Raw genomic sequence first — 27,964 nt, 5'->3', positions numbered from 1 at the left:
TGTCAATAATCTGCCATCAAGCCTTTATTGTACTGATTTATGCCTCCTGCAAACAAAACCTAGGCTAAACTGACAGTCTGTTCTATTGAGATTGCACAAGTTCCTAAAAAATCCCCAATTAAAAGACAAAAAACTCCAACTCTTAGAACAGCAATAACCTACTCAGTTTGAAAACATTATGAAAGTCTAAAGAAACGCTCTGGGTTCTGGAGTAAACTTCAGTCCCCGTGGTGGTCATCATTTGGTTACATTTGGAAACAGGCTTGTTCTAAAATAATCATTTTTGAGGCGATGACATTTACTCTTTTCACCCAAAGAAAACAGAAATAACAACACAGGAAGAACTGGGCAGCCTTAGGTCAATTCTTTTTGGAAAGCACATTTAATTTACTGTTGCACAATTCAAACAGAGGGGGTGGTTAGGAAGTCAGGAAGGCACTTAAGTCATTTCCACCAGGAATACCTAACAAAGAGAAGGATCTTGAAATCATGGATGGTCTAGGAATATCTGAGAGAGAAAGATGGGATTCGTTATGTGACAACTTGTCAGGAGCATCCCAAGCTTCCCATTACTATCCACACACCCTGAGACTGAACATAAATTCTCTCCAGATGAGCTGAGCACAAATAAATAACTTCTTTGGGCTGTGCTGATACCAAAATACTATTTAGATGTTCACCCTACGTGATGCCCAAACTGACTGCCATTTGCTGTCTCGCGAACACAGCTACAGGTTCTCCCCGCATACAAAGAGTATTGGTCTTTTTTTTTTTTTTTTAATCTTCATTTATTTTTGAGAAAGCGTGAACAGAGGAGGAACAGAGAGAGAGGGAGACACAGAATCCGAAGCAGGCTCCAGGCTCTGAGCTGTCAGCACAGAGGCTGATGTGGGGCTGGAACTCACGAAATGCGAGTTCATGACCTCAGCCAAAGTCAAACACCTAACTGGACCACCCGGCGCCTTTTTAAAGCCTAGGAGTCTCCTTCCAGAAGCTCAGAGAAGAGTCCTACTGATTTTTTCATCCTTTAAATATATGTTCTTCCTCCTTTGATATAGTGTCTTCATATAAACCATCTTATCTAAAGAAAAGGTCCAACTACTGCTTTAATGGACTCTTGTCTCAGTAGCCAAAGGGTATAGTTAGGTTCTAAACTTCTTGGATTCATTATCGACCCTCCCCTCCCCCATTTACCCCTCTACTGTACTACCATCCCTTTCAGTAAAGAGTAATCCATGGGTGAGACAAGGCTCAGTCACTTGCCCTACTCCTAATTCCAAGGCTTATTCTCAGTGTTACCACACGAATGCAGAATACACATTTCAGCTACTTCTTAATGGATTCCTCTCCCTTATATGTGGATGCAAACGTGTGCAAAGTGAGCTAAGGAATAATAAACTAAGTGGAGCTTGAGTGCTACATTAGGAAATGTGACTGCTAACAAACATCGGAGAAGGGGCTCTAAGAGAGGCCAGAATGAGGCTTTTTCATTGAGAAAGGTGACGTGGAATGACATCCGCTCTTGCAAAAGCCGGTCTCTCAGATCTCCCAACTTAACAACAAAAAAAGTAGTATCAACATCTCACGGAATCTTGACTGAATGTCTGATGCCACAGTAAGTCCCAGCATCTCAGATTCTCGATATTGAAAGACACCTTCCAGACTGGCTGGTCCAAACTATCATTTTTCAAACTAGAAAACTGAGCCCCGAAGGGAAGGAAGAGAGGCTTGCCTTAATTAAGGGTAAAGCTTCCTCAGCTGCAACAATGAGGCCAGGACTTACATTTTCTGATCGTCAGACCACGGTCTATAGCTCTTTCCTTTTTCTTGATGAATGGGGGGTGAGGGTGGTTGTTAATGTTTAGACCAATGTGAACACCAAGGAAGCAACTGCTAGGAGAAAAGAACCACTTGTACCCCTCCTGCTCAGAAATGGCCCAGCATGCCCGGGGGGCCATCCCCACAGGCTCCCAGGATGAGAGAGCCCCTACAGATCCAGCAAATGGACAGCAACTCCCTATGAGTGATGCCAAGTGGGAGGGTCTGTATCCATCCCAAGTCTGTGTGGGGTTGTTGTTGTTTTTTTTAAATATGCTCCTCCTCCTCAAATAAATATAAATGCAAATGTGTTTCTGTACGTATTCCTTTAGATTAAGCAAGCCTCATCATGGTTTCAGGTGACCCAATGAGAAAAATAAAATAAAACTGCACTTGTGGCCTCTCAGATTAAAGACTGAGTTAAAATGAGGTTGCCCAGCCCATAGGAGAATAGGCCACACACGCTGATCCACTGGCCCATCCTTCTAAATGTGGCACATATGCCCAGCAGACTCAGAGACCCATGGGAATGATTCCTTCACAAGACAGCCGAGAGGTAGATAAGTGCAATCAGCCCCATGGATGGATGTAGCACACAGAAGCACCAGATTGGGTGTAGGGGCGGGGGGGGGGGGGGTGCCTTGGACAAGGGGCAGAGGGCCTGAAGGGCGGGGCCAGATCTCTGGCTCTCATCACAGCACTCTCCCTGGGAGGAAAAGCGTCCGGTCATGAAAGAAATTCCCAGTATGTAGCAAATGTCTACAGCAGTGAGAGTGTGGACGTAGAAGGTAAAGAGGTGATGCTGCTCTAAGGGTAACACGCATCCTCCGATCGAACTTCTAGGGTGGGGTGCCAAGGAGACAAATCTGAAGGGTGATGATTATGAACTGGGGGACTCTGGCACGTTCATCCAGGCCATGCATGACCCCTGAGTGGCCTTCCCATCCTCACTCCCAACAGAATTGCTGGCAAGGGCTCCCCTTGTGAGAGAACCATACTGGATTGAGGGGATAGCGAAAGACATAGGCAACTCCCATGGCTCCGCTTGCTTCTGATTTCTCCTTCAGCCTGAGGGAAGGCAAAGGAGATCAAAGTCCAGATGACACAACAAGGCTGCAGAGCCCAGCATTTGCTATCAGAGCTGCTGAGCGTCGGACCCAAGAACCGTAAACTCAAGGCAGAGTCAAGGCCCCTTCCTCTGGAATGAGAGGCTCAGCCCTGCCCTTCTCTTCGGGAGAAATGGCCGGAAAAGGAAAGCTGGCTTCTCACTGAGGTAATGAACAGTGCCTGCTCAGCTACGTGGGTCACCCTAAGGTTAAGCAGGAAGGATCCCTGAAGGAGGCATTCTGCGGACAAAGGCTGAGGAGCTCCACGTGTCTGGACACACCTCAAGTTTTAAATTACACACTCCCCCACATGCAGCACACTCACGCGTACACACGCACAGAGACCCACACCTCCACATACTGACATTCTTGTAACCCACCCCACTCCCAGCCCCCTATCCTGCCCCACAGATTTCGTTCCCTGTAAACATGACAGCAGAGGTATCCACAATTCTGGGACAGCCTGACAGCGAACTGAGGATGACTGCTTGTCATTAAGTGCCCCGGTAGGTGATGTTGGTGAAGGTGGATGTGGCCTCTTTATACAGTGGGTTGTTGGCCTGCGGAGAGAACAGAAATGTGTCTTACGGTGAATTCCTCAATTCTTCCCTGCCCTCAACGATTACATTTCGCCTGAAGACTTTACCCAAGACACCTTTCTCCGGGCTACACCATCCATGAATCGCTTAATGCTCATTGTAACCCCATATTCGCTCCTGAGATGGGAGTGGGTAGGAAATAAGAGGAGAGAGAAAGTGGAATGCCATTGTGCTGCTGTTTCGAAGGGGTTGAATGCAACCCATTACTTTTTGGTGATCCCCAAACACCTCAGTACCACTTGTAGCCAGTATCTATTTCCTGCTTCTCTCCTGAACTCTCTCTTTTGCCCTTCTCCAATTTTTTTTTCTTTTATTGTGACTATGCTGAGGGATGCGGGCAGAGACAAGAAATGTAGCAGGTGGTAGCTGAAACAGAGAGGATAGCTTTCACTCAAAATCATTTTAATTTGTTCTCATCTCATCCTTCCAAGCACTACCCACTGTCATGTTAGCAGGAAAAAATAAGACCCTCACTGGGTTGCCCAAATTATTTTCTAACAAAAAGTGATAAATCCCATAAGATCTGGCCGTCTTTAGGAGTCCCATTTCAAGAAATACAACACATTCTCATGTGCCGCTGAGATTCCAGATTTCTACACTGTACGAACAGAAACATCTCAAGTGTCTTGGGACCCTTGAGTACCAAGGCCTGAGGTGACCATTAAATGAGAACAAACTTCCAGCCTCCCGCTAGACATTCATGGAGTCAAACAGCCATTTTGGAAGGTCCAGAAAAAAAAGTCAGAATGTGGAAGATGAGCCAAAGGAGAACAGAGCAAAATTAAGTATATAGAAAGTTCTCGATAGATGCTTGATTGAATGCAATCAGAATAAACTGCAGAGAGGATATGTTTTAAGAGGCTGGCTCAAAGAGTAATTTCTATCATAACTTGATTCCCTCCCACAATTGGGCAAGCCGTTGAACCTCTCTGTGCTCAGTTTTCTTATCTACAAACTGGCAATAATAACGTTCCCCCCCCCCCCATCATTTGTCCTGTCTTCCTCAATTAGAGAATATGTTTCCTTTTGATTGTGTCAGTGTCCAGAGCAGAGCTGGGCCCTACCTGTACTCAGTCAGTTCTCACCGACGGGACCTATGGTCACTGTGTGGCAGGGAGAGACTCAGGTGGCTTTCAGGAATAAAGACAACAGGACCATCTCCCAATTTCCACAACAGAGACTAACTGGGAAATTATGGTGCTGGCTGAACCTGGCTCCCCTAAGTACCTACTATTTCCAGTTGAGGCTCTCAAACCAATGACTTAAGAAAATGCCCAGCCCCGACTCTTACTGTGTCCCATTTTGCTCTGGCTCGCTCTTCCTCAAACTTAGCAAACTCCTTCCGGTCATGGATGGTGACGAGGAGCTTCCAGATGAGCAGAGTAGCAAGGCCGATGAGCAAAATGGCCCCCATCACTGAGAGTAGGACCACCAGGATGTCAGGACCCTTGGGACACTCTGTCAGGAGAGAGCACAGAGCAGGGACGTTGTAAAGGCAACTTGACCAAGTAAGAAATTACTAGAAATCTCTCTGAGGGAAACAGGGCTTACAAAATAAATCAAAATTTTTAAAGGGGGGGGGGGAGTACCAATATTTAAGACAGCAATAATCTGTCCTGAGTAGTTTAAATTAGAGGTCATAAGCAGGTCACCCCCGGTAGAATCTAACCTACTCAAGTGTTTATTAAAAAGTTGATTTTATGTTAACTCTACTGGATTTAAAACAAAAGCTTGATTAAATTTTTATTTTGTTGGCAGCATTGAATAATCAGGAGATTATCCCCCTAAAACTTCAGATTCTTCTTCTTCCCTTTAAAAACATGAATAAATAGAGGCGCCTGGGTGGCTCAGTCGGTTGAGCGTCCGACTTCAGCTCAGGTCATGATCTCACAGTTCGTGGGTTCAAGCTCCGCATCAGGCTCTGTGCTGACTGCTTGCTCAGAGCCTGGAGCCTGCTTCAGATTCTGTGTCTCCTTCTCTCTCTGCCCCTCCCCTGCTCATGCTTTGTCTCACTCTGTTTCTCAAAAATAAATAAAAGTAAAAAAAAATTTTTTTTTTAACATAAATAAAAAGGTCTGGAAACACTGCACCCACAGGGCAGCCCTGGTTAGATGTGAGTAGCTGCTGTCCCCTTTAGATGGGACACATTTTCTAGTTTGCCAGACTTGTCACCACCCTCTTTTCTCCACTAAACAGAGGCAACATGTAACTTGTCATGGAGGCTGTGCTACTGTGGGCTCTGGAGCTAGACCGCCAGCGTTCGAATCCTGGCTGACAACTTACTTTGCTATGTGACCTTTGATAAACTATTTAACCTTTCTGGGTGTCTGTTTCCTATCTCTCCATGTTTAAAATGGAGAAAGTAATAGCACTGAATTCCAAAACTTATGAAGAATAGTTAAATATATACTTTTAAAAATTGTTTTTAATGTTTATTTATTTTTGAGAGAGACAGAGACAGAGCATGTATGGGGGGGGGGGGGCGCAGAGAGACAGGGAGACACAGAATCCAAAGCAGACTCCGGACTCTGAGCTGTCAGCACAGAGCCCAACACGGGGCTCGATCTCACGAACTGTGAGATCATGACCTGAGCTGAAGTCGAACACCCACTGCGCCACCCAGGCACCCCAACTTATTTCTTTTTTTAATGATTATTATTTTTTAGAGAGAGAGAGAGAGAGAGAGAGAGAGCGCATGAGTGGGGGAGGAGCAGAGAGAGAGGGAGACACAGAATCTGAAGCAGGATCCAGGCTCTGAGCTGTCAGCACAGAGCCCAATAGGGGCTTGAACCCATGAACTGCAAGATTGTGAGCTGAGCTGAAGTAGGATGCCTAACCAGCTGAGCCACCCGGGCATCGGGCTCCATGCTGATCATGAAGCCTGCTTGGGATTCTCTCTCCCTCTCTCTCTGCCCCTCTCCCCAACTCGTGCACACTCTCTCTCTCTCTCCCACAAAATAAATATTTAAAAAAAAAAGAAACCTGTAAAAATAAATAAGTTAAATATATTTAAAGAACTCAGAACTCTGCCGAGCACAGACTCAGTGCTCAATAACTATCAGCTACTGTTATTACTCGTGTTCTTGTTACACCTGACTGTTTTCACTAACTTATTTACCTAGCTCCTTGGGCATTTGTATTTGTTTCTCTGGTTTGGATATGTACATCTCTGAGGGCTGGGAACCTAATGTCCTTGTTAGCACACTTAGAGACCAGGAAGCCTGCCAACCCAGACAATATTTTGGGTTCCTTCCCAAAATATTTCATCATCTTTAATCCTAACCCTATTGAAAGCCGACTTCCTGTTCAACCCTAGTCAACAACCAACACAGACAGAGGTGCATCACCCCTCTGAAGACCAAGCGGACTGTGCTCTGCAGAGCTCTGCTTCCCATAAACCACAGGTGTCTGATTGGTGACCTCACTCCAGTAACTTCTCAGGTGTTATGTAATTAGGTGTTTGGATATACGGGTATTGATGGGTCTGGAGAGGTGGTCATGCCCACTTTCCACACTGTCTCCCACCTTCTTCTCTAAACATACACCCTATGCTCACCACACATGACCCAAAAACAACCACCGATGCAGACCCAAGCTAGCTATTTCCCAAGCTACCAAATTATAACCTGTCTATAATTAAAGGAGCATCTGGAGAGAGGCTGTGAGGTTCCAGTGTCTGAGTTCCCAGGAGTGAAGGGCACCAGCTCTTCCGGGAACAACAATCATGAATTCTTGGGAAGAGAGGGCTGACCCTCAAACCTCAGAGTGAAATCTCTTCAATTCTGCATGTCAGTATGGGTGGGACAGGTAGAATGTCAAGAGGTCTTCAGGCAAAAACGTCTATTAAGCATTTGTCCTGAAAGGAGTAGATGGCAGGATTCCTGGAAGAAGATGACGAGATCAGCTGGTCTCTAGAGAGATCTCTCAGCCACGGTGATGAGGACCCATGGTGGCGAGCCAAGGTCAGGAAAGACTGGGCAGGGCTAGCAGGTTTGGCAAAAGCACGGGAAATCCAGTTAAACTTGAATTTCAGATAAACAATAATTTTTTAGCCTAAGTAGGTACTAAATGTTGAATGGGACATATTGTATTCGACGAGGCAACTCTATCTGGGAGTGATAAGGACCCAGCTCAGCCGAGCCCACTCCACATAGTAGGCTGAACACCACCCAGTCAAGGCCAAGCCCTTTGGCAGTGCTGTCTCTACTGCCTTGCAGTGGCCCTCCCCTTCAGGGAGACCATCCGCAAAGGCGTGAGTTGGGGAAGAGAATGAGAATAATCCCCTCCTATGCTCTGGGACCTCAGATGACACATTCTGCACAAAGCCAGAACCCCTGAAAATAGTCGGGGGCGGTAGGTGAGAAGAGAGGTCAAATTCAGAATTCCAGGGCAACAAGATAGGGAATATGGGTCTGGGGTCCCATCTCCTCATGTGGAGGATGGGATCTACATCAGAAAAGCTACTCCACCCCCTACCCTGGGGGGTTATTTGTACAAGCTCAGGTTATCACCATCTTTCTGCCCCATAATTTCAGGTAGTGGATTCCAGTCTAAGAATATCAAGCCACAAGATTTTGGTGTTACAGCAGAAGCACCTGCAAGGATTGTTATAGCAGAGATGAAGTAACGTTAAACCCCAAAGCAAGAACGTACTGCCCTTCAGAAATGAGAAAGCACAAAGGTGCAAATAGGGCGGGTGTGGAAAAACCCATGAAACGCGTTAACACAGGTGGGCGGGAAAGTGTGAGGGGTCATGGCCAAATAATCCACATGTGCTCCCCCACAGATACATACCCAGACTCTGCCCTCTCCCCTTCCCATGTCAGCTTTCCCTTGAGTCGCTAAATCAAACTAAGGTCATACCCTTTCCTTTACCTTCCTTCTCCCTTCTGAAGGGTGAGAGCCCTGGGAAAGGCAGGTGAACAATATCACGGTAGGGGGCGCCATGCTCTCCGGTACCCATGCAGCCAGCAACACCCTGGCTGACCCGGATGTAGTAGAGCTTCTTTCCACTGTCACCCGCTTCCTTCTCCAAGCAGCCAAAGTTCTCCGAGCAGGTATCAACATGTATGCAAGCCTGCCCGTCAACTCGAATAATCAGTCCTAGTAACTCATTCAAAACCCGTTTACTGGGGTGCCTGGGTGTCGCAGTCGGTTAAGAGTCCGACTTCAGCCAGGTCACGATCTCGCGGTCCGGGAGTTCGAGCCCCGCGTCAGGCTCTGGGCTGATGGCTCAGAGCCTGGAGCCTGTTTCCGATTCTGTGTCTCCCTCTCTCTCTGCCCCTCCCCCGTTCATGCTCTGTCTCTCTCTGTCCCAAAAATAAATAAACGTTGAAAAAAAAAAAAAACCCGTTTACTAAGTATCTTCTCTGTAGATGACTGAGCCAAGTATGGAGATATAACCATAGATAAGACAGATGGTTCGTGTGTTCGTGGAGCACGTGATCTACTGAGGGAGATGGGTGATTAAAGAAGCAAGTTAATGGTGGGATGAAGGCCCATCTAAGGGAAACACAGCTGCTCTGGGACTCAAACAGGAGCACCCAACCGAATCAGAAGAAAGGATGATGGAGGAGGTCTGAGAAGGCTCACTAGGGGAAGTGATGTGTCCAAAGCAGAGGCACTCAAATATTGGGGCGTCTCACAACTGCCAGGAGCACTGTTCAAGAACACAGAGGCTGGGGACACCTGGGTGGCTCAGTCAGTTAAGTGTCCGACTTTGGCTCAGCTCATGATCTCACAGTTCATGGGTTCGAGCCCTGCGTTGGGCTCAGAGCCTAGAGCCTGCTTCGGATTCTGTGTCTCCCTCTCCCTCTGCTCCTCCCATCTTTCTCTCGACTCGTGCTCCATCTTTCTCTCAAAAAATGAATAAACATTTAAAAATGTAATAAAAAAATCTAATAAAAAGAACATAGAGGCTCATGGAAGCAGCATGGGGCTTAGGACTCTCGATTTTTTAACAAGGGGAACATAGAAAAGTTTGAGACCCACTTTCCTAAAGCAGGGGCCAGCAAGCTATTGTCTGGGAGCCAAATGTGGCTTGCCACCTGTCTTTCTAAATATACTTAGGCTTGTGCATTAAATATAGACTATGGCTGGGGCGCCTGGGTGGCGCAGTCGGTTAAGCGTCCGACTTCAGCCAGGTCACGATCTCGCGGTCCGTGAGTTCGAGCCCCGCGTCGGGCTCTGGGCTGATGGCTCAGAGCCTGGAGCCTGTTTCCGATTCTGTGTCTCCCTCTCTCTCTGCTCCTCCCCCGTTCATGCTCTGTCTCTCTCTGTCCCCAAAATAAATAAACGTTGAAAAAAAAATTAAAAAAAAATATATAGACTATGGCTGCCTTCCTGTTACAATGGCAGAGTAGTCATGGCAGAGACCACAAGGCCCACAAAGCCTAAAATATTTATTTTGAGACAGAGAAAGCACAAGTGGGTGAGGGGCAGAGAGAGAGAGAGAGAGAGAGAGAGAGAGAGAGAGAATCCCAAGCAGGCTCCACACTGTCAGTGCGGAGCACAATGTGGGGCTCAAACCGATGAACCGTGAGATCATGACCTGAGCTGAAATCAAGAGTCAGACACCTAACCAACTGAGCCACCCAGGTGCCGCCAAAGCCTAAAATATTTAACCCCTGGCCCTGAACAGAAAGTGTTTGCTGGACCCTGGTCTGAAGGAGGACCTGAAGAAATATCTACAGCTGTGGGAATCAACTGACGAACAACCAACTGACTTAGTCTCTGCCTTCAGACATTGTTCCTTCACTCACAGAAGCTCCTGTCTACCCCCCGCCTTGGCACAGCCCTTGTCCCTCAGCAGTATCACTATCAATTTACATGTCCCTCTCCCCCTGGCCTGTGAGTGCCACATCTGCTTTATCTATTGTTATATTCCCAGCACCTAGTCTACCGCCTGATATACAATAAGTACTCGAAAATATTGTCTAGTGATTCATAGCTTCATCTGTTGCGTAAGAGAAAGGAAGGAGACGGGGGTGGTAAGGGGAAGCGAGCTAATCTACTACGCTGGATGGCGACAAACCTGTGGTTGGTCTGTGTATGACGGATGAGCTCCTCCTGCTTCCAGAAGGCTGTGAGAGCAAGCACTATCTTTTCAGTGCTCAGAACACCTTGGGTTGGTGCCTCAAACCCAGTACTGTGTCTCATGGTGACCCTGGTAAGGTCAACACCTCAAAGCATCAGGCCTTCGTCTGAAGCAGCGAACAGGTTGCCCTTGGCAACCACCTGACCTTAAGTAGAGCGGACGCTGAAGAGTCCCAGACTTTAAATTCCTCACTTCTTAATACTGTCCCCTCAAAAAAATGCCAGGATGTATTTTGTCCCTTGGTGGGATCCATATCTACCTTCTTCCTTTCCTTACCCACCTTCTTTTTCTGTCTCCTCAATTAGCAAGTCACTTTCTCACTAAGATCGGTATTTAAATATCTCCCACACCCAGATGACAGGCCCTAACTTACCACTTGTAAGGTAGTCTTAACTTGGCTGTTCTGTGTAAGAGGCGTAATGGGTGGAAATCGCTGCCTAACGTGGCTCTCCCTCTCCCTATAGGTGCAGCGTCAGGGGCCCTGGTGGTTCACGCACCTGGCTCCTCTACCACACAGAGAATGGACTTTCCACTGGAGTCTCCATAGTACTGGAATCTGACAACACAGTCATCTTCATTCTTGTACGTGCAGTTCACTGCATCCTTGCCAGTATCCTCTGAGGAAGGGGAAAATATGGGAGAGTGAAAAACAAGGCAATTCCTGGAAGACAGGGCCATCCCCAAACCCCAGTCATGGGACTTCTGAGAAAGTATGCAACAGGAAACCCTATGCCTGACATTAGGCAAGATGCCTAGATTTGAGATGGCTGTTGTGCCTGGCAATTGCCTCTAGATGACCCTCGCTGCTGACTTTTGTCCCTCCTAGACCCTTTTTGGTTCGTATTCCTTCCCTTGGAAGGGACATGACAGAACACATGACACAGTGTGATTCAAAGCCTGGCTCTACCACCTGTCAGCTGCGTAATATTGGGGAAGTTACTTGACCTCACTGGCTCTTTCTTCATCTATGAAAGGAAAAGGATAACCCACCTCACAACACTGGTAGAGAACTAAATGACGTCAAGTGAACAGTACCTAATACAGAAGGGTGTTCCCTTCCCTCTCTTTCCTTTCCCTCCTGGCTCAACTATTCTCAATAGTTTGTTGGCAAAGCCCTTACATTTCTTCCGTTTCTGCGTCTGATCCAGTGTTCCTCTTCAGAGCCAGCCTCTCTTCTCTGACTCCCATCACTTTTTTGTAGGCTTCACCCCTTCTAATTCTGAAGCCTGTTATTCTGACAGGGAAACTATAGGTGCCCCTCTATCATTTGCACCACGTCCTATAGTGATGCAACCAGACAGGTAAAACTGACACACGATGACGTTAAGCAAATGCACCAAGGTCAACACAAGTATGTGATGGAACAGAACTAAAACAGGAGTCTCAGAGCACACCAGACTTGAACTCAATAAGCCTCCCGAAAACCAGTGGTATAAGAGTACAGTGGAAAGAGTAAGGATTTCCAGATTCAGTTCTAAGCTTAACTTGTTCGGGCAAGTTATGTAGCTTTCCTGAGATTCAGTTTGCTCATCTGCAAAATGAAGATAACAACAGTACCACAGTTCTACTCTACTAGGTGGCTGAGAAAAAGACAAGATCATGTGTATGAAAAGATACTTGCCTAACTTTTATAAGTTACACAATTCCATACAAACAAGCATTTATCTTTATGATTATCATGGCACGGGGGTAGGGGGTAACAGAAATATGTTCAACTAACCTGAGATTCCCCTCTGGTCCAGGTAATAATAACATCTCACATCTCTCTCAGCAGTCTCACCTGCCTGAGATAATCACAGCATACCGATTCTCCTCAGGAGGAAAAGCCGTCTCTTCAAACTCAATCCCCAAATCATGCCCCTCACCCCCCCCCAACCAGCCCCACTTCTGATATTAGCCAAAGGATCCAGAGAGCTGACCCTTTTCTGTAACACCCCCAGCCAGAAGCCGACTGACTGGCTGTGTCTCACTGTGGCTCTCACTGAAAACATGTTTCCTGCCTTCGTGAGAGACAGCTATCTCAGGAGAGATTGCCATCTCCCTAGACCAACCAATGCCTAGCTGACCCAGATAACCACATCAGATGCGCTGACAGCAACAAAGATTATCCCCTTTTCGGTCAAGGTGAAATTCAAACTAGAATGACCGCAGGCAAGAGTTTTGTTCACCACTGTATTTTTATCTGTCTTATTCTAGGAAGGGCTCCAGAGAGCCAAAAAAGGCTACAGCATTATGATTTTAGCTAAAATCCATAAGGGTGAAGGTTTCCCTCCAAACCAGCAGAGCAGTATGCCTGGGCATTGCTTAACACTCTCAGTTAAGTAAACTCAGTAAATGGTTACTAGCCTCCTAAACTGACGTCACCTAGCCTAGGTTTCTTCATCCGTAAAATGGGATGCATTGTCTTCCTTTCCCTGGGGAGGTCAAGTTAGGGTTGATTTCTACATACTTTAAAAGTTGTCTGTAGGGTCTTGCTGAGTCTGTGGGTTCCAGGAAGCAGCAGAATGGGGAGGGACTGTGGAACAAATTAGCAGAGGGCACAAGAGGACTCAGGGAAGCTGGCCTTTATTAAGTGCCTCGTGTGCAGCAGGTCTGTACAACATGCCTTTGAGGCAGGGATTACTCTTCCATTTTACTGATGAGACATAGACACGTTCTGGGATCAACTGAAAACTTCAGCAGCCGCATATGTGCGCGATTCTAAGACATGCTGAACTTACTGAGCTCCTTCACAGACTCAATCTCATCACGACAGTAACGGCTGCAGGTATTTTCTTTACGTAGGTCTCCCCGGTCAAATTTCTTACACTCCACACACTCCCTAAAAGAGAGACGACACAGAGACGAAGACAAGGGAGGAGAGGGACGCCTGGGTGGCTCAGTCAGTTAAGCATCCGACTTCGGCTCAGGCCATGATCTCGCCGTCTTCGAGTTCGAGCCCCGCGAGTTCGAGCCCCGCGTCAGGCTCTGCGCTGACAGCTCAGAGTCTGGAGTCTGTTTGAGATTCTATGTGTCCCTCTCTCTGCCCCTCCCCCAGTTGCACTCTGTCTCCCTCTCTCTCTCAAAAATAAATAAACAAAAAAGACGAGAGAGGAGCAAACCTACGTGTGTGTCAGTCCAGCTCTGACCTCCACACACCAGAAAGCTGCCCCACCTCGGAAAACAAACACCGAAACAAAAACCCCTGTAAGGCAATTCTGGGGGACCCAGAGGGTCGGGTCTGGAGTTCAGGGGTGGGAGTTCCTCCTCACCCAGAGGCAGGGCCTGGCAGGCAGAAGGCCCCAGTCCCCTCATTAAACTTCTTCATGTCCCATCCGAGAGTGTGACAGGAGGTGAGGCGTGTGCCACTTCCAGGAGCCTTAAAGGCAGAACCGGTCATGTAATCTGGGGACCCAGCACAAAAGAAGATGTCAGGTCCCTTGTTCAAAAATCCCTAAGCATTACAAGACAGTGCCGGCAGAGCGGTAAACCAAGCATGGGGCCCTTCTAAGCACAGGGCTCTGTACAAATGCACAGGTCGCATGCCTATGAGCCCAGCCCTGCTTAAAGTGGCAAGAGAAATGGCAGGAGCTTCCCCTGACCCCAGATGAGTGGAGTTTGTACTAGCGAACATCTCCTGTTTCACAGAATCCTTCATAACTCCAGCCCAACTCTCCCACAGGATCGGAACATGGGAACGTTCCCCAGAAGTTCCCTGGTTTAGCCTTCCTCCCAACTCAGGGATTCAGGATGCCATCCCAGGAGAGGGGGTTCTCCAACTGGAGTCCAGCGGGTGCTACTTTGGCCCCTGCACGGTTGGCTCTACCTCCACCTTTGCCCAAACTTTTCCGTGGGAAGAGGAAAGCTAGCCTCTTAGCTGCAGCGGACGCCTCCTCCTGAAGCTTTGGTGAATAAGAACCTGGAGGGTTGGGGATTCTAGCCTGGGGGGCCCCCTCCCTCCTTCTAGCACCCGACTGGCTCCAACTCACTTCTCTGCCCACTCACTTCTTAAAGGTGCAGGCGTCAGGGCAGGTGGGGCACTTCTCACAGGTGTCCCCGTAGGAGCCGGGCTGGATGCACACGCAGCTGCCGCACTCACACTTGCCCCGGCCGCTGCACAGCAGCCCGTTGCTGGACATGCAGGTGTCGGTGCGCGTGGTGCAGTTGCAGTAGAAGCCGGTGCAGTCGGAGTCACACAGACAGTCCCCACAGCTGCACTGGCCGTGACCTGAAAGCACACAGCCCGAGGGGGCGGGCAGCAGGTGAGGGGCCCCAACCCACGGCTCAGCCTGCTCTCCAGCTTTACCCTCATCCACCCTCCTCCCACGGCCACTCATTAACACCCCACGGAAGCGTCACCACCTTCTATCCTTCTAGCCTCATGCTGCTAGCTCTCTGCCTTGACGCCCTTTCGTCCTGTGATCGCTACCAAACTCCCACTTACCTTTCAAAGCTCAACTCAAAAGTTCCTTCCTCCCCATAACTTTTTCTGACCGCCCCAGAGCAAATTAACTGTCTACTACGTGTTCTCTCAGCACTTACATATACCTCTATCTTAACCCTCATGACCAGCCCATTTGCTTGCCTATCTGTTTCTCTTTCTAGATTTTGAGCTCCACAGTGAGAGAGGACATACCAATTTGTCCGTCGGTAGGGATTAGCGTAACGTCTGAAATACAGTAGGCATGCAATTAATGTTTCTTTATCCATTTATGCAACAAATATTTATTGAGCTCACGCTGGGCACTGGAGATTCGGCAGTGAATGAGACAGGAAAGGTCCCTATTACCATGGAGCTTATGTCCTAGTTAAGTTCCTGGGTAGGGTGCCTGGTGGCTCAGTTGGTTGAGCATCTGACTCTTGATTTCAGCTCAGGTCATGATCTCATGGTTTGGTTAGTGAGGTCAAGCCCTGCGTCAGGCTCTGGGCTGACAGCCTGGAGCCTGCTTGGGATTCTCTCTCTCCCTCTCTCTCTCTCACACACACAAAATAAGTAAATAAACATTAAAAAAGAACAAAAAATCCTGGGAACCACACACACATTCACCAGCATGTGCCCTGTGTTGTATTATCACAGTACTGCAGAGAGCCATCAGCCCTAGTAGGAAAGACCTACTCACTTTACTGCATGAATGTAGGAATGGGAGAGAGAGATCGGGGTGGGGGGTAGATTGGTTAAATGCAGGTGTTAACTCTCAGTGCTACATCCCCCTAATCACTTAACAAGGCTTGAAAACTTGGCTCTCCCAAACTCAGAAGAAAAGGTGACTCATTCTCAAGGATTCCAAATCGGGAAGAAGTGGATGAATAATAAAAATCTGACTGTTAATCAGAGGAAAGGCAGGGAGCCAAGGGGAAGTAACCTCAACGGGTCTGAAAATCATGTCACTGTGTGAGCGGATGGGCCCCAAGATGGTGGAGGAGAGCGAGGTGCATAGGCTCAAACAGACACTAGCTGGCATCTTCTGCTCCCCAGGGACCCCAGTGGGTCTGACTAGCGGCCCTTGGTCAATGAGTCTCTCTGCCAGTGATCCTAGCACCATCCTCTAGTAATACACTTGAATTATACTTGGATTATACTTGAATACACTGGTATTCAAGACTCAGACACACCTTCGCTGCCTTGGAAAGAGATGTCTGCTTCTTTCTGGATGGTAAACATAAGGTCAGCTGCCCCAGCTCCAAATATCTGGAGAGTAGAGCCCGCTCCACCCGGAGGCAAAGGGAATGGTCTTGTGTAACCTTTGTCCACCAGTCATTGGCCAAGGTCTGAGGGCAAGACGGCTCCTGTCAGCTGAAGATAATTCCAAGGAAGGGGCAGCTGTGAGCCATTATCAGCAGCCCTAACAGCAGCTGGAGGGGCCCCACAGTGTCTACTACAAGCAGCTTTCAGTGGTGGCTCCCGAACAGGGAAAGGCAGACGCCACAGAGGTCTGGCAGCACCCGGAGGCCTCTGCCTCCTCAGAAACCCTTGTCCCATAGTGTTTCCTTTGTGAGGCCAAACAAAGTAACCTTTGAGAAAGGTCTGTGAAATCCAAAAGTCTGGGAACCACTCAAATGTCAAATCTCTCACTTCAGAGCTGAAGTAGTTAAGGCTCAGAAGTAGGGACAGCAGTGGCCCAGGTGGGACAGTTTATTCAGGCAGTTCCGATTGTAGCCATGGGTAGAACATTCCTCCAACTGCCCCTTTTCTGTCTTTGCGTTGTCATTTTGCAGGTTCAACTCCACATCAGCACCATGTATTCATTGTATGTATCCACTCATTCGCTGTAGCCAGTATTCGTGTATGTCTCTGCCTCTCCAGGCAGATGGTGAACACCTCAAGAACAATAGTTATGATTTACCTTGCTTCTTCTAGTACCTACCACCCTCCTGCCATACTAGGTACTCGAAGATATCTGGAATTAAAAATGAATAAATCAACACATTCTTTGCACAAGGAATGCTTTAACAATTCCCCAGATATAACAACTTCTTCACTGTGGTCCTCTCTTGGTTTGCGAATGACAGTCAGGAACCAGGGGCCTGGGCCTGGATGGGTACAAGGAGAAAGCCCTAGAAAACCATTTATTCCTGGGGCTCTGGTCAGTCCTTTTTGAACATGGGAAGGAAAGAAAATAACGTGAAGTGGAGGCAAGAGGAAGAAGGCATGAAGGATCCCCAGGCGAGAAGAGGAACGCTGGAATGGCTCCACGCCTGTCTCATTCCTTGTGACACCCCGTCATCCAGTAGGAGAGTGGCCTGCCCGCACAGTGCAACCTCCATGCCACCCTGTGGAGAGAAGAAGGCTGGGTTCTTGCTTCCTACTTAGTAGCTCCTTCTCCACATCCATGACCCAGCACTTAGTGAACGCACAGCACAGCACAGCACGGCAATGCACAGAACCCCCTTCATTGTTCGCTCTCTGGTCTGTCCCCCTGTGGCCCCTCTGAGCCTTCCTTTAAATTTCTCTTCTCTGTGGTGTTTGGCTCCTCCCCCCGTCCAGTATGCTCCCATGTTTTCAAATCCTCCTCTGGCCCCGAAGGGGGAGCGCACCATTTTACAAGGCTGAGAGTCACTAAACACACAGAAAGATAAATACATACATACATACATACATACATACATACATACGTACATACATAACCAATCCGTCAATCTCAGGGGCAACTATCGACTCTCCCTCCAGAGAGGGTCATCCCTAATAGCCGTCAGCGTCTCTTCCGCATGGTGTTCCTAGAGTAGACAAGGCACTTAACCCCCTCCATCCTCACAGGCACCTGTAGAGGCAACTTATCTATCTATCTATCTATCTATCTATCATCTATCTCCAATCTGAAGCTCAGAAAAGTGAAGCAACCATTGCACTGTCTACCATTGGGAAGCTGACAGCTTTGGGGGTATTTGCTCAGCTGAGGAGCTACGCACCTTTTATAGAAAATGTTGCTGCGAATTATGGAGAGGGCCAGCCCCATCCCCCACCCGTGGCCAGCATGATGGTACTGCTTAACTGCTCCCACACTTACAGCTCATTGAACCACTCGGGGATGATGGGTCCAAGCTGAGCCAATCAGATTCTCTATCCCAGCCCCTTGGACTCCGGGGCTGAGACTAGCCAGCCTCCCTGACTGCTCAGAACATTAGCCCGTTAGCTTGGGGGCAGCCACGATCTGTCCTCTGGAATGTGGAGCAGAATATACTGCTCTACAAAGAAAGTAGTGAAGGAAATACACGAGGAGGCAGAAACTTGTCAGGAAAGCCACACTGACAGTTCCCAGCTCCGCCTCCGTTCTCTTCCCGAGAAGAGACCCCTTGGGTAAGCTCGGTGAGACACCTTGTCCCCTCCGAAGCCATCTCGCTCAGCTAACTCAAGTTGCTTTGCTACTGTGTCCAAAACGGTTTTAATACAACATCAGAGAAAGACCCAGATCCCAAGTCTTATAAGTCCCATTTCCGAGCCCCGCCGCTCTCCCACGTTTTTCTAGATGGTTAGAAGGGGTCGAGTCCTTGCCTCCTGTCCCCTCCTGTCACTACATCCTTCTTGGGGCTCTGCCTGCTAACTTAGTCCCACAGTGACCTCCTCACCAGTTCTTCATTCCCCCTGGTCCAGACACAATCTTTTTCACACAGTTGATGGTTGAGAGAAGATCGGGGCTCAGCAGTTCTGAAGGGGAGACAGAGAATACCCGTGAGAACACAGAGGACAGTCCCAGAGACTGAGGCAGACACTGGCTCTCCCTGCCCCCCAGGGGCTGAGTCCTTCCAGATTAGGCAAGGGCTCCCTCCCAGAGGCCCACTGAGATATCCCTACAATGGCTGCTAGAGGTCAAGAGTGGCTAGGGGTGGGGGCAGGAGGGGCAGGAGTAAATGTATGTTTACCACCACACATCCTAGCTAGGGTACATGCTGGTTCACGCCACGTTTGAGGGTTTCTAGGGAAAGGAAATGTCAAAACAGGCAGCACAGAGGCCAAGGTAAACCTTGCCTAATGAGAGAGGCTCTTCAGGTGAAGAGTGCAGGGATGTCGATCAGAGTACCAAAGAGGGAGTAAGGGGCAAAGTCATGGACCTGTGGAGCCTCCAGGAGTGGCTCTGAGGTGGGGAGTTTGTCCTTGGCCTCCAATCAACCAGGCCTTTAACCAAACAAAGTCAGCACTTGATGGTTAGAGCTGAGCCTTCAGGGCCACCAGTCTGGCATTCAGCACTGGTTCTATGAGCCTCAGTTTGCTCGTCTGTGAAGCGGGGATCATAATAGTTTCCACCGCATGAGAAGCTGGCATGGGACGTGCTTAGTATAGAACACACTCTCGATAAAGGTTGGCCGCTGCTGTCCTCTGCTACTGGGTGTGCAGAGCCTTTCTGGAGCCTGCACCCCGGAGAATCTCCTAACCGGAGGGGCATCGTAGCCACTAGTCTAATCCTCTGCTCAGCAAAGGCATTCCTGGACTCCTCGGGCCATCCCTCTGGGTGCATTCCCAGGCTTGGAGTGGGAAGAGAAGTCCTGAGAGTAGACCCCACTCATCCTCTCACCTCTCCCACCCTGAGACCCCGGCCAGACCTTTGCAGTCCTCGTGGCACATGTTTTCCGAGTGACTCTTGTAGTCACTGCGCCAGTAGTGGCTGTTGATCTGGAAGATGCCATAGTCGAAGCTGCCGTCTGCATTTTCATTTACCTTTGATAGGTTGCAGTTGCTCTCCACAAAAGCCAGGCACAGCCCTTAGAACAGGGAGAAGAAGTTTTTAGAGGGCTCTGAACTGAGGGACAAAGGATACGGAGGAGAAAGGGAGACGGGGAAGCAGAAGAAAGGAACAAGGCCTAAGAGGCTAGATGGGGCAAGCTGGCTGGAAGCACCCATTAGCTTCTCCCCTCGCCCTTCGGTCCATCCACCTGGCCCTCAGTACAACCGCTCATCATCCCGCTGTCCATCCGCGTCTCCTGCACTTGATGATCGCCTGCTGTGTGCCGTGACCCGTGCAAAACCCAGTGAGGGACATTTAGCTGGGTCAAAGGCAGCTGGTGCCTTCAGAGGGCCTATAGTACAAGAATGAAGACGCACACCTTAAAGGACCGTAAGACAAGATAAAACGAGAAGGACAGCACAAGACAGGTGTGTGCAAAATCTGGGCAGAAGGAAGCTAGCCCCACCATGGAGGAGGACGAAGCCTTTGCACTGCCTGCTCCCTCTGCCTGGAATGCTCTTCCCCGGACATTTGGGTGACCCGGTCCTTTGCCTCATTCAGTGCTGCTCAATGTCACCGCCTCAGAGAGGTATTCCTTGACTTCCCCTTCAAGGACAAGGTTACCTCTCACTCCCCTGGCTTTATTCTGCTGCATAACATTTATCACCACCAGGAAGTGCTTCATATGTTTGTGTGTGTGTTTGGGACTCGCCTCTCCCCCTAGAATGCGAACACTGTGAAGGAAGGGGCTTTGTTGATGTCTCTGTCCCCAGCCCCTAAAACAGTTCCCGGTACATAGTAAGTGCTCAGTTAATAATTGTGGAAGGAATATAGAATGTTGGGAGGGGCTTCTCGGGGAGGGCTGCTGTTTGAACTTGGCTTCGAAAGATGAATGATGGAAAGATGGCCACATAGGGGGTGACCAGGAGCAGAAGAGGAATGGGAGGGAGGGGAGGGTGGGTGATGGGTATCGAGGAGGGCACCTTTTGGGATGAGCACTGGGTGTTGTATGGAAACCAATTTGACAATAAATTTCATATATTGAAAAAAAAAAGATCTACTGAATGAGTGCTGGAAAAAAATAAAATATGTTCACAAATTCTTTGACTCTTCTCTCTTTATTTTTATTTTTTTTTAACGTTTATTTATTTTTGAGACAGAGACAGAGCATGAATGGGGGAGGGGCAGAGAGAGAGGGCGACACAGAATCCGAAGCAGGCTCCAGGCTCTGAGCCATCAGCCCAGAGCCTGACGCAGGGCTCGAACTCATGGACCGCGAGATCGTGACCTGAGTTGAAGCCAGACGCTTAACCAACTGAGCCACCCAGGCACCCCGACTCTTCTCTCTTTAAAAGGTGGGGTCTAAATTCCCACCCCTTGAATGGGAACTGGATTTAGTGACTAAGTCACTGCTAAATGCTGCTCTGTGCCGTCTGAGGTGAGGTCATAGGAAGGCTACCTTCTGTCATTTCTGTCTCTCTTTCTCAGCTCACTCACTCTGGAGGTACCCAGCCATCATGCTGTGAGGACATTCAGTCAAACAGCATGTGGGCAGGCTCATATGGCAAGGATCTGAGGCCTCCCTCCAACCCCCTTGACAGCCATGTTAAGTGAGTGAACCACCTTGGAAGTGGACCCTTCCGACTCAGTCAAGCCTTCAGGTGACTGCAGCCCTGTGGTATCTTGAGAATCTCACCAAAGACCCAGGGGCAGAAGTGCCCAAGCTATTCCCGAAATTTTGACTCAAAACTTTTGAGGAATGGGGAGCCTGGGTGGCTCAGTTGGTTGAGCGTCTGACTTTGGCTCAGGTCATGGTCTCACCATTCATGGCTTCGGGCCCCGCATTGGGCTCTGTGCTGACAGCTCAGAGCCTGGAGCCTGCTTCAGATCCTATGTCTCCCTCTCTGCCCCTCCCCTGCTTGTACTCTCTCTCTTGTTCTCTCTTCAAAATAAACATTAAAAAAGATGTTTTTTGAGGAATAAATGCTTATTGTTGTTTTAAAAAAATTTTTTTAAATGTTTATTTTGGAGAGAGCAAGAGACAGAGACATAGAGTGCGAGTGGAGGAGTGGCAGAGAGGGTCATAATCTCGTGGTTCATGGGTTCGAGCCCCGCATCGGGCTCTGTGCTGACAGCTCAGAGCCTGGAGCCTGCTTCACATTCTGTGTCTCCCTCTCTCTCTGCCCGCACGCTCTCTCTCTCTTTCTCTCAAAAATAAACATTAAAAAAATTAAAAGAGGGGCGCCTGGGTGGCGCAGTCGGTTGGGCGTCCGACTTCAGCCAGGTCACGATCTCGCGGTCCGTGAGTTCGAGCCCCGCGTCGGGCTCTGGGCTGATGGCTCAGAGCCTGGAGCCTGTTTCCGATTCTGTGTCTCCCTCTCTCTGCCCCTCCCCCGTTCATGCTCTGTCTCTCTCTGTCCCAAAAATAAATAAACGTTGAAAAAAAAATTAAAAAAAAAAATTAAAAGAAATATGGCAGGGTAGCATTTGAGACTAATAAGTATTGTGCAAATTTGAGGTAGTGTTATAGAAACAACATTGTCTAAGCTTCACTCTATGAACCACATTTGCGCTAATGGAAATATTCCAAAACAGGAGAATGGAGTTGCCTGGAATCCCGGCCCACACTTTGGGAAGCCCAACGATGCACAGATGGGTCTTCTTGGTTTCTCGTCAGCTCTGTCTCTGTGTCCACCTCTCTTATTCAAAAAGTCACCACCAGCCCCCGCTCCACCCAGCTCATTAAGGAGTTTGGGCTGGCATGAGGAGTTTCTGCCCTTGTGACCTAAGAGTGACTACAGGGCCTGGTACTGCGCCTGGCTCAAAGCAGGTGCTCAACAAACAGTAGCTGCCACCATCCTCATCGTTCTAATTATTGATTCTTTGATGGTAACCATGGCTTAGACGTCTCTGTACCCCTGCACCCTGCAGCAGGGCAGTATAACCGTCAGCAGGCTTTGGAGTTAACCGGCCTGGATTAAACCCCTACCTGGCAGTTTTGGATTTGCGGCTTTGGGCACCTGAACAGGTTACCTACATCCTTTAAGCCCTGTCCCCTTATCTGCCAGATGGGGATAATAAAGTATGTTTTCACGGACTGTTGGGCGAAATTAAGACTGCAACACGCCCAACCCAGGCCTTGACACCAAGTAAGCAAATAGTGAACTAGCTGCTGCCGCTGCTTCTGATTACTGTTACTCTCTAGTCTTGTGCTTTCAACACAGTTATTTGTTGGCTCACTGAAGTCACCACACCGAGACAGACACTTGGGGGCCATTCTCACTAAAACGCTGGGGGAACGGGAACAGGCACCCGGAGAACAGGTGTCCTTGCCCAGCAGCAGCAAACTAATAGAGCCGAAGAGGCACTGATGGGCCAATCACTCCGCTTGGAACCGTTCCTACCAACCCTGCCAAATCTGCTGGGCTGTGCCCCAGTCCTACTGTCCCCTCGGGGGACTCTGTTGGTGGCCAGCGGTTGGTGCCATATTCCATCACCTATCGCTAAGCCACCAGCATTTATTTGGGGGCATGTAAAGAGATTGTCAGGGGCGCCTGGGTGGCTCAGTCGGTTAAGCATCCGACTCTTGATTTCAGCTCAGGCTGTGATCTCACGGTCGTAAGATCGAGTCCCTCGCATCGGGTTCCACACTGAGCACGGAGCCCGCTTGGGGCTCTTTCTCTCCCTCTCTCTCTGCCCCTCCCCCCTTGCTCTCTTTCAAAATAAACAGACATTAAGAAAAGAGATGATCAAACCTTGTTCATTCAGGATTTCTTTTATTCACTACTGTATTTTGACTCTGACGTCCTTTTTCTAAAATCTGTCATTCATTTACTCAGAAAGTATAGATGACTTCATTATTTTTAATGTTTATCTATTTTTGAGAGACAGTGTGTGAGCTGGGGGGAGGGACAGAGAGAAAGGGAGACGGAGGATCTGAAGTGGGCTCTGTGCTGACAGCAGAGAGCCCAATGCAGGGCTCAAACTCCCACACCATGAGGTCATGACCTGAGCCAAAGTCGGATGCTCAACGGACGGAGCCACCCAGGCACCCCGACTCCTCCCAACATCCCAAATGTGACTGGTTAACGCCCTCCTCTGCAGAAGTGGAGGGATGTTTGCGTCTTCTGCACGTTGTGCTGCATTATCTCTTGGAATCGTGCAGCCCTGATCCGAGCTGGGTAGGAAAGCAGTGGTAGGTGCGGTGCTGGGCTGAACTGGAGAGAGCCCAGCCGCACGCATCCGACCCTCAGTGGGGTCAGCAGAGGCTAGTGTGGTACAGGTGAACAGGAAGTGCCCCCACCAATAAGTTTTCTGAAATAAAGGCCTGAGCAGGGCAGTCCTGGGTGATTACTGCTCTCACACATTCTTTACTCTAACCCTCCAGCATCTCCCTGCTAGCTCTCTGAGGGTGGGGACTTTTTTTTTTTTTAAAGAAAACAAACACAAAAACCCAATGGGAATTGTCTACTAGCTTGTAAGGTTGAGGAACACCCTACTTCCCGCTACACATTTTGTGTCTGAGTTTGAGCTCTTGGGAAGACAGACAGGCCTCAGCCCGACAGTGGAGGTAGGCTCAGCGATCCAAATACTCTGGCAACCCCAAAGACCTCACGGAGGGGCCAGAAAGAGATGATCCTCTACGGGCAGGGGGTCAAGCGCGTTGTGAGTAACTGGTATTTGGTGAGCCAGGGGAGAGAGCACCAGAATAAGCTGTGAATGAACTTAATAGTCTAAGCCCCTTGAAGATACGTTGTCCGGTTTCCAGAGACTGACTGTATCAGGGAAATGAGGGAAAGACGCCCCATTCACCCTACTTTGCCCATTTGTGTCTTGCGGAAATCCTGGCTACCACGAGGGACTCTGGCTTCAGTCCTGCTTCTCTCGCCCGTGGCCCCTGTTGTCTGTAGATAAATTCTGAACTGTTTACGTTTTACTTCCTTACCACGTGGCTAGAATTGGTTATGGATTTATACATTTCAATATGAGAAGAAAAAGTATTTTATAAGCAATGCTGAGAAGCGAGTATCGGAAAGTAAACTTTGTAGGTGGCCTGAGGCAGGACGGCGTTCACTCTGTGACAACCTCACATAGTGTCTCACTCTCGTCACCCAGCTCTTCAGTAGTGGAATCTGTGGCCTTCTCTGCTGTGGCTTTGCCAGGCTCCCTGGGAAAAGGAGAAGAATGCCAAGGCTTTGACTCTCGAAAGGAACAATTCAACTCTTCATAATTGCCTCATTTTAGAGAAAATCTTCCCCAATCACGTACCCTAGTTCCATGTGGAAAATCTCATCTTAATGAGAAGAATCCTTGTCGTGTAGCTTCTGTGCCATGTTTTTCTTGCGTGTGGCATTGAGAGGTCTGTACATGTCCCTAAGCCAAAGTGGCCGCCTTCTCCAGAAAAAGCCCTCCTAGAAAACAGAAAGGACAATGTTAGGTCCGTTTCCCCTGCCTTCTCCAGCCACGGTACTTTATCCTCCTCAGATTTACCTGACTGTCACTTTCCTTTGAGCATCTCTTACGCAGCAGAGATCCAAAGAAGCCCCTTGAAGGAAACACACACACAGACAATTAGTGATTCGTACCATTTTCCATGCCTCTCACAATGTATTTCTCCAGTCTTATTAGCAAGCAAAATCAACACAGACCTGGGATCTCAGAAATAATTCCATACATGCTGGGCTTTCAGAATTGTCCTGTGTCTGTCCATAATGGCCCCACAGTGTCCCTGGGAGACCTTTGTATGTAACTTGACATGAAGTATAGGCAGGATTTTCACCCTGCTCCCCTTCTGGCCCTTGGCCAAGTGCCCTTGTGCAGTCAACAAACTGGGTGACCACACGGCAGAAGCACCTAACTCTCTCCAGAAGCATTTTACATCCGTCCCCGCCAGGCTTAGCCTCCCAGGCATCATTTGCTGGCGGGTGGGGAGGTTTTCCATTTTCCTAGCTGCTTTACCTTACGAGATGAATCGCACCGAGTGAATGCCTGAGTCCAACCAGCAGTTATCTAGCTCACTGACTGTCACACTGCAGGCAGATGAGGGAGTGGGTCGTGAAATCACCTTAAAACACACGGCTAGCGCTAAAACACAAAATACTCTTTTTGCATACAAACGGAATAGGGGGTACCTGGGTGGCTCAGTCAGGTGAGCAGCCCAAGTCTTGATTTTGCCTCAAGTGATGATCTCACAGATTGTGACATTGAGCCCTGTGTCTGGCTCTGTGCTGATAGTGTAGAACCTGCTTGGGATTCTCTCTCCCTCTCTCTCTCTCTCTCTCTCCCTCTCTCTGCTCCCCCCCCCCAAATAAATAATAAACTCAAACAGAACAGAAAGAATCAGAGTGTATGGTAAGTTTGTTTTAGAAGGGACTTATGTCTATACGGTATGTGTGCACTGAGTTGTGACATAAAATGCAGTTCACAGCCCAAGAACAGTGTAGTCAGAGACGTGCCCAACTGGAAAGGAACCATCTTCTTTCTGGTTCTAGTGGTACTAGTGATACAACCGTCCGGCAAGACATCTTCCTTTTCTCCTTCTCCATCTCATTATTATAAAAGGAAGAGATAAATGATTATCTAAGGTCTCTCCCAGTTCAAATTCTATTGGGTCTGGATAAAGGGAATGGAGAGCGGGGCCTCGAAAACCAGAAGGAGGAAGAAGGAAGTCTCCCCCCCACTCTATAGGACGGACTCATGTATTCCACCTTCCATCATGCTTGAAGACTAGCCCCTTCACCCCACGACTTTTGGCCCTCCCTATCCCTTCTCCAGAGCCTCTGAGAAGGTCTGTGGCCAGGCCCGATGCCCACCGCCAGCAGCAACGGGTCTGAACATTTCCACCCCCGTCCCCCCACGATCTTTCTAGTGAGCAGGTGCTCTGTGCCAGTCCCATTCTAACTCGGGTTTGGCTGGGCAGCTAACTTTGCTGGATCCAGGTAAAGCATTAGGCCAAATATGTATTCTTTCTGCCTTTGGTGATTTCCTGGCTGTAAAACAAGGGGATTGAAATAGATGAGTTTGAAAATCTAGTTCTAAAATTCTACTTTAACGATTGCCAGACTAATATTTACCTTGAGCTTCCTTCTTTACCTTCCTTGGCTGCTGCTCTATGATAACAAATCTGTTTTGGAAGAAAACATGATCACAGTTACCCATCACAATAACCACTCCCTCCAAATCTTTATTCATTCCTTTGCATTTTAGGTCTTCTCTACCCAGTGAGAGGATAACTTTTCCTAGGACAGGAATTTGTTTAATAGTCCTTTGACTCTTCAATAACACCTAACTTGTGTGCAGCTGGTAATACGTTTTACTGACTGTCTCAGATAACATTCGACAGATAATTCCTAATAAAAATTCTTGGGAGGAGGAAAAGAAAAGTGTCTACCAGAAACCTAAACAGCAGCACTGTTTTAAAGTCAAGGACAAGAGTAGGATGTGTGTTATCACTGCTTCTATTCATTGGTGTTGAGGAGGTCCTAACTGATGCACTGGGAAAAAATGGAGTGGTGGAAAGGAAGAACTAAGACGTATTTGCATACGAAATTACAGACAAACTAAAAGGCCCAAGAGAATCAACTAAAATTTTATTGGAAGAAATATGAGAATTCAGTAAGATGGCTAGATATAAAATCAAGAGATCAACATGTAAACCTCAATGACTTTCCTATGTTCCATAAATAATTAATCAAAAAACGGAAGAATTATCCCATTTACAATGATCAATAAAAAGGCATAAAGTACCTAGGAATAAACTTAGCAAAGAATGGGTAAGACCTATGAGATGAAAACACTAAAGCTCTTCTGAAGGACATTAAGAAGAAACGAATACATGATGTGAGACACTATTTTCCCAGAATAGTGTAAAGATGTCAGTTCCCTTCAAATTAACCTACAAAGTCAAGGCAATCCCATTCAAATCCCAAGACAGTTTTTTAAACAAAAACTGGCCAGCTGACATTTGGTAGAGAAAATGTGCAAGCATAGCTACAAACTGTATGAAAAAGAAGATCACAGAGCAGACATTAAAATACGTTCTTACGGAGCAACTGCAGTTAAGTATGTAGCGTGATACTGATACAGGAAAAGAAAACCAGATTGATAGAATAGAGTCCAGATAAAAATAGTATTTTAGATCCATGAAGAAAGAATGAACCATTCAATAAAAGATTTTAAAGTAACTGGATCTTTACGTAAGGGAAAAAA

The 27,964-nt window shown here is 48.1% G+C and overlaps 3 protein-coding genes across 4 annotated transcripts in view; all 3 read right to left on the bottom strand.

The window, feature by feature from the left end:
• Positions 1 to 363: 363 nt before the first annotated feature.
• LOC147571488 (integrin beta-3-like) lies at positions 364 to 15,359 on the bottom strand. Its single transcript, XM_086696350.1, has 5 exons — positions 14,604 to 15,359; positions 13,340 to 13,440; positions 11,117 to 11,236; positions 4,815 to 4,981; positions 364 to 3,484 (listed from the first exon to the last, which is right to left on the bottom strand). The coding sequence occupies exons 1-5, from the start codon at positions 14,933 to 14,935 to the stop codon at positions 3,419 to 3,421; spliced, it is 786 nt and encodes a 261-aa protein (XP_086552476.1). The 5' UTR covers positions 14,936 to 15,359; the 3' UTR covers positions 364 to 3,418.
• A 1,342-nt stretch (positions 15,360 to 16,701) lies between these two features.
• Positions 16,702 to 20,003, bottom strand: LOC147571487 (lysozyme-like protein 6). The gene is made up of 4 exons (XM_086696362.1): positions 19,949 to 20,003; positions 19,635 to 19,793; positions 18,663 to 18,741; positions 16,702 to 17,369 (listed from the first exon to the last, which is right to left on the bottom strand). The coding sequence occupies exons 1-4, from the start codon at positions 20,001 to 20,003 to the stop codon at positions 17,300 to 17,302; spliced, it is 363 nt and encodes a 120-aa protein (XP_086552488.1). The 3' UTR covers positions 16,702 to 17,299.
• A 4,736-nt stretch (positions 20,004 to 24,739) lies between these two features.
• LOC147571484 (leucine-rich repeat-containing protein 37A2-like) overlaps positions 24,740 to 27,964 on the bottom strand; it is a 33,206-nt gene continuing 29,981 nt past the window's right edge. For both annotated transcript variants that reach the window (XM_086696348.1, XM_086696346.1), the window contains 4 exons: positions 26,830 to 26,879; positions 25,247 to 25,301; positions 25,025 to 25,167; positions 24,740 to 24,923 (listed from right to left, as the gene is read on the bottom strand). In XM_086696348.1, the coding sequence (XP_086552474.1) occupies positions 25,051 to 25,167; positions 25,247 to 25,301; positions 26,830 to 26,879 (222 nt within the window). In that variant the 3' untranslated portion in view covers positions 24,740 to 24,923; positions 25,025 to 25,050. The remainder of the gene's footprint in view (positions 24,924 to 25,024; positions 25,168 to 25,246; positions 25,302 to 26,829; positions 26,880 to 27,964) is intronic.

Source organism: Puma concolor, unplaced genomic scaffold, assembly GCF_028749965.1.
Source record: "Puma concolor isolate L17-30 unplaced genomic scaffold, mPumCon1.1.hap2 unalloc_scaffold_26, whole genome shotgun sequence".
In the NCBI taxonomy this organism is placed as follows: Eukaryota; Metazoa; Chordata; class Mammalia; order Carnivora; family Felidae; genus Puma; species Puma concolor.
This window is presented reverse-complemented; position numbering and strand designations above follow the sequence as displayed.

What these genes read in the sequence shown, in the direction of transcription:
- LOC147571488 (XM_086696350.1), bottom strand. Translation starts at nt 14,935, where the DNA reads ATGAGTGGCCGTGGGAGGAGGGTGGATGAGGGTAAAGCTGGAGAGCAG. An exon ending in GACGCCTGCACCTTTAAGAA is followed by an intron (nt 13,441 to 14,603) that starts GTGAGTGGGCAG and finishes TCTCTCTTTTAG; the next exon opens with GGAGTGTGTGGAGTGTAAGA. An exon ending in CCAGAGCAAAATGGGACACA is followed by an intron (nt 3,485 to 4,814) that starts GTAAGAGTCGGG and finishes TTCTCTCCGCAG; the next exon opens with GCCAACAACCCACTGTATAA.
- LOC147571487 (XM_086696362.1), bottom strand. Translation starts at nt 20,003, where the DNA reads ATGGACAGCGGGATGATGAGCGGTTGTACTGAGGGCCAGGTGGATGGA. An exon ending in GTGCCACGAGGACTGCAAAG is followed by an intron (nt 18,742 to 19,634) that starts GTCTGGCCGGGG and finishes TCTCCCCTTCAG; the next exon opens with AACTGCTGAGCCCCGATCTT. An exon ending in CCAGGGGGAATGAAGAACTG is followed by an intron (nt 17,370 to 18,662) that starts GTGAGGAGGTCA and finishes TTCTCTCCACAG; the next exon opens with GGTGGCATGGAGGTTGCACT.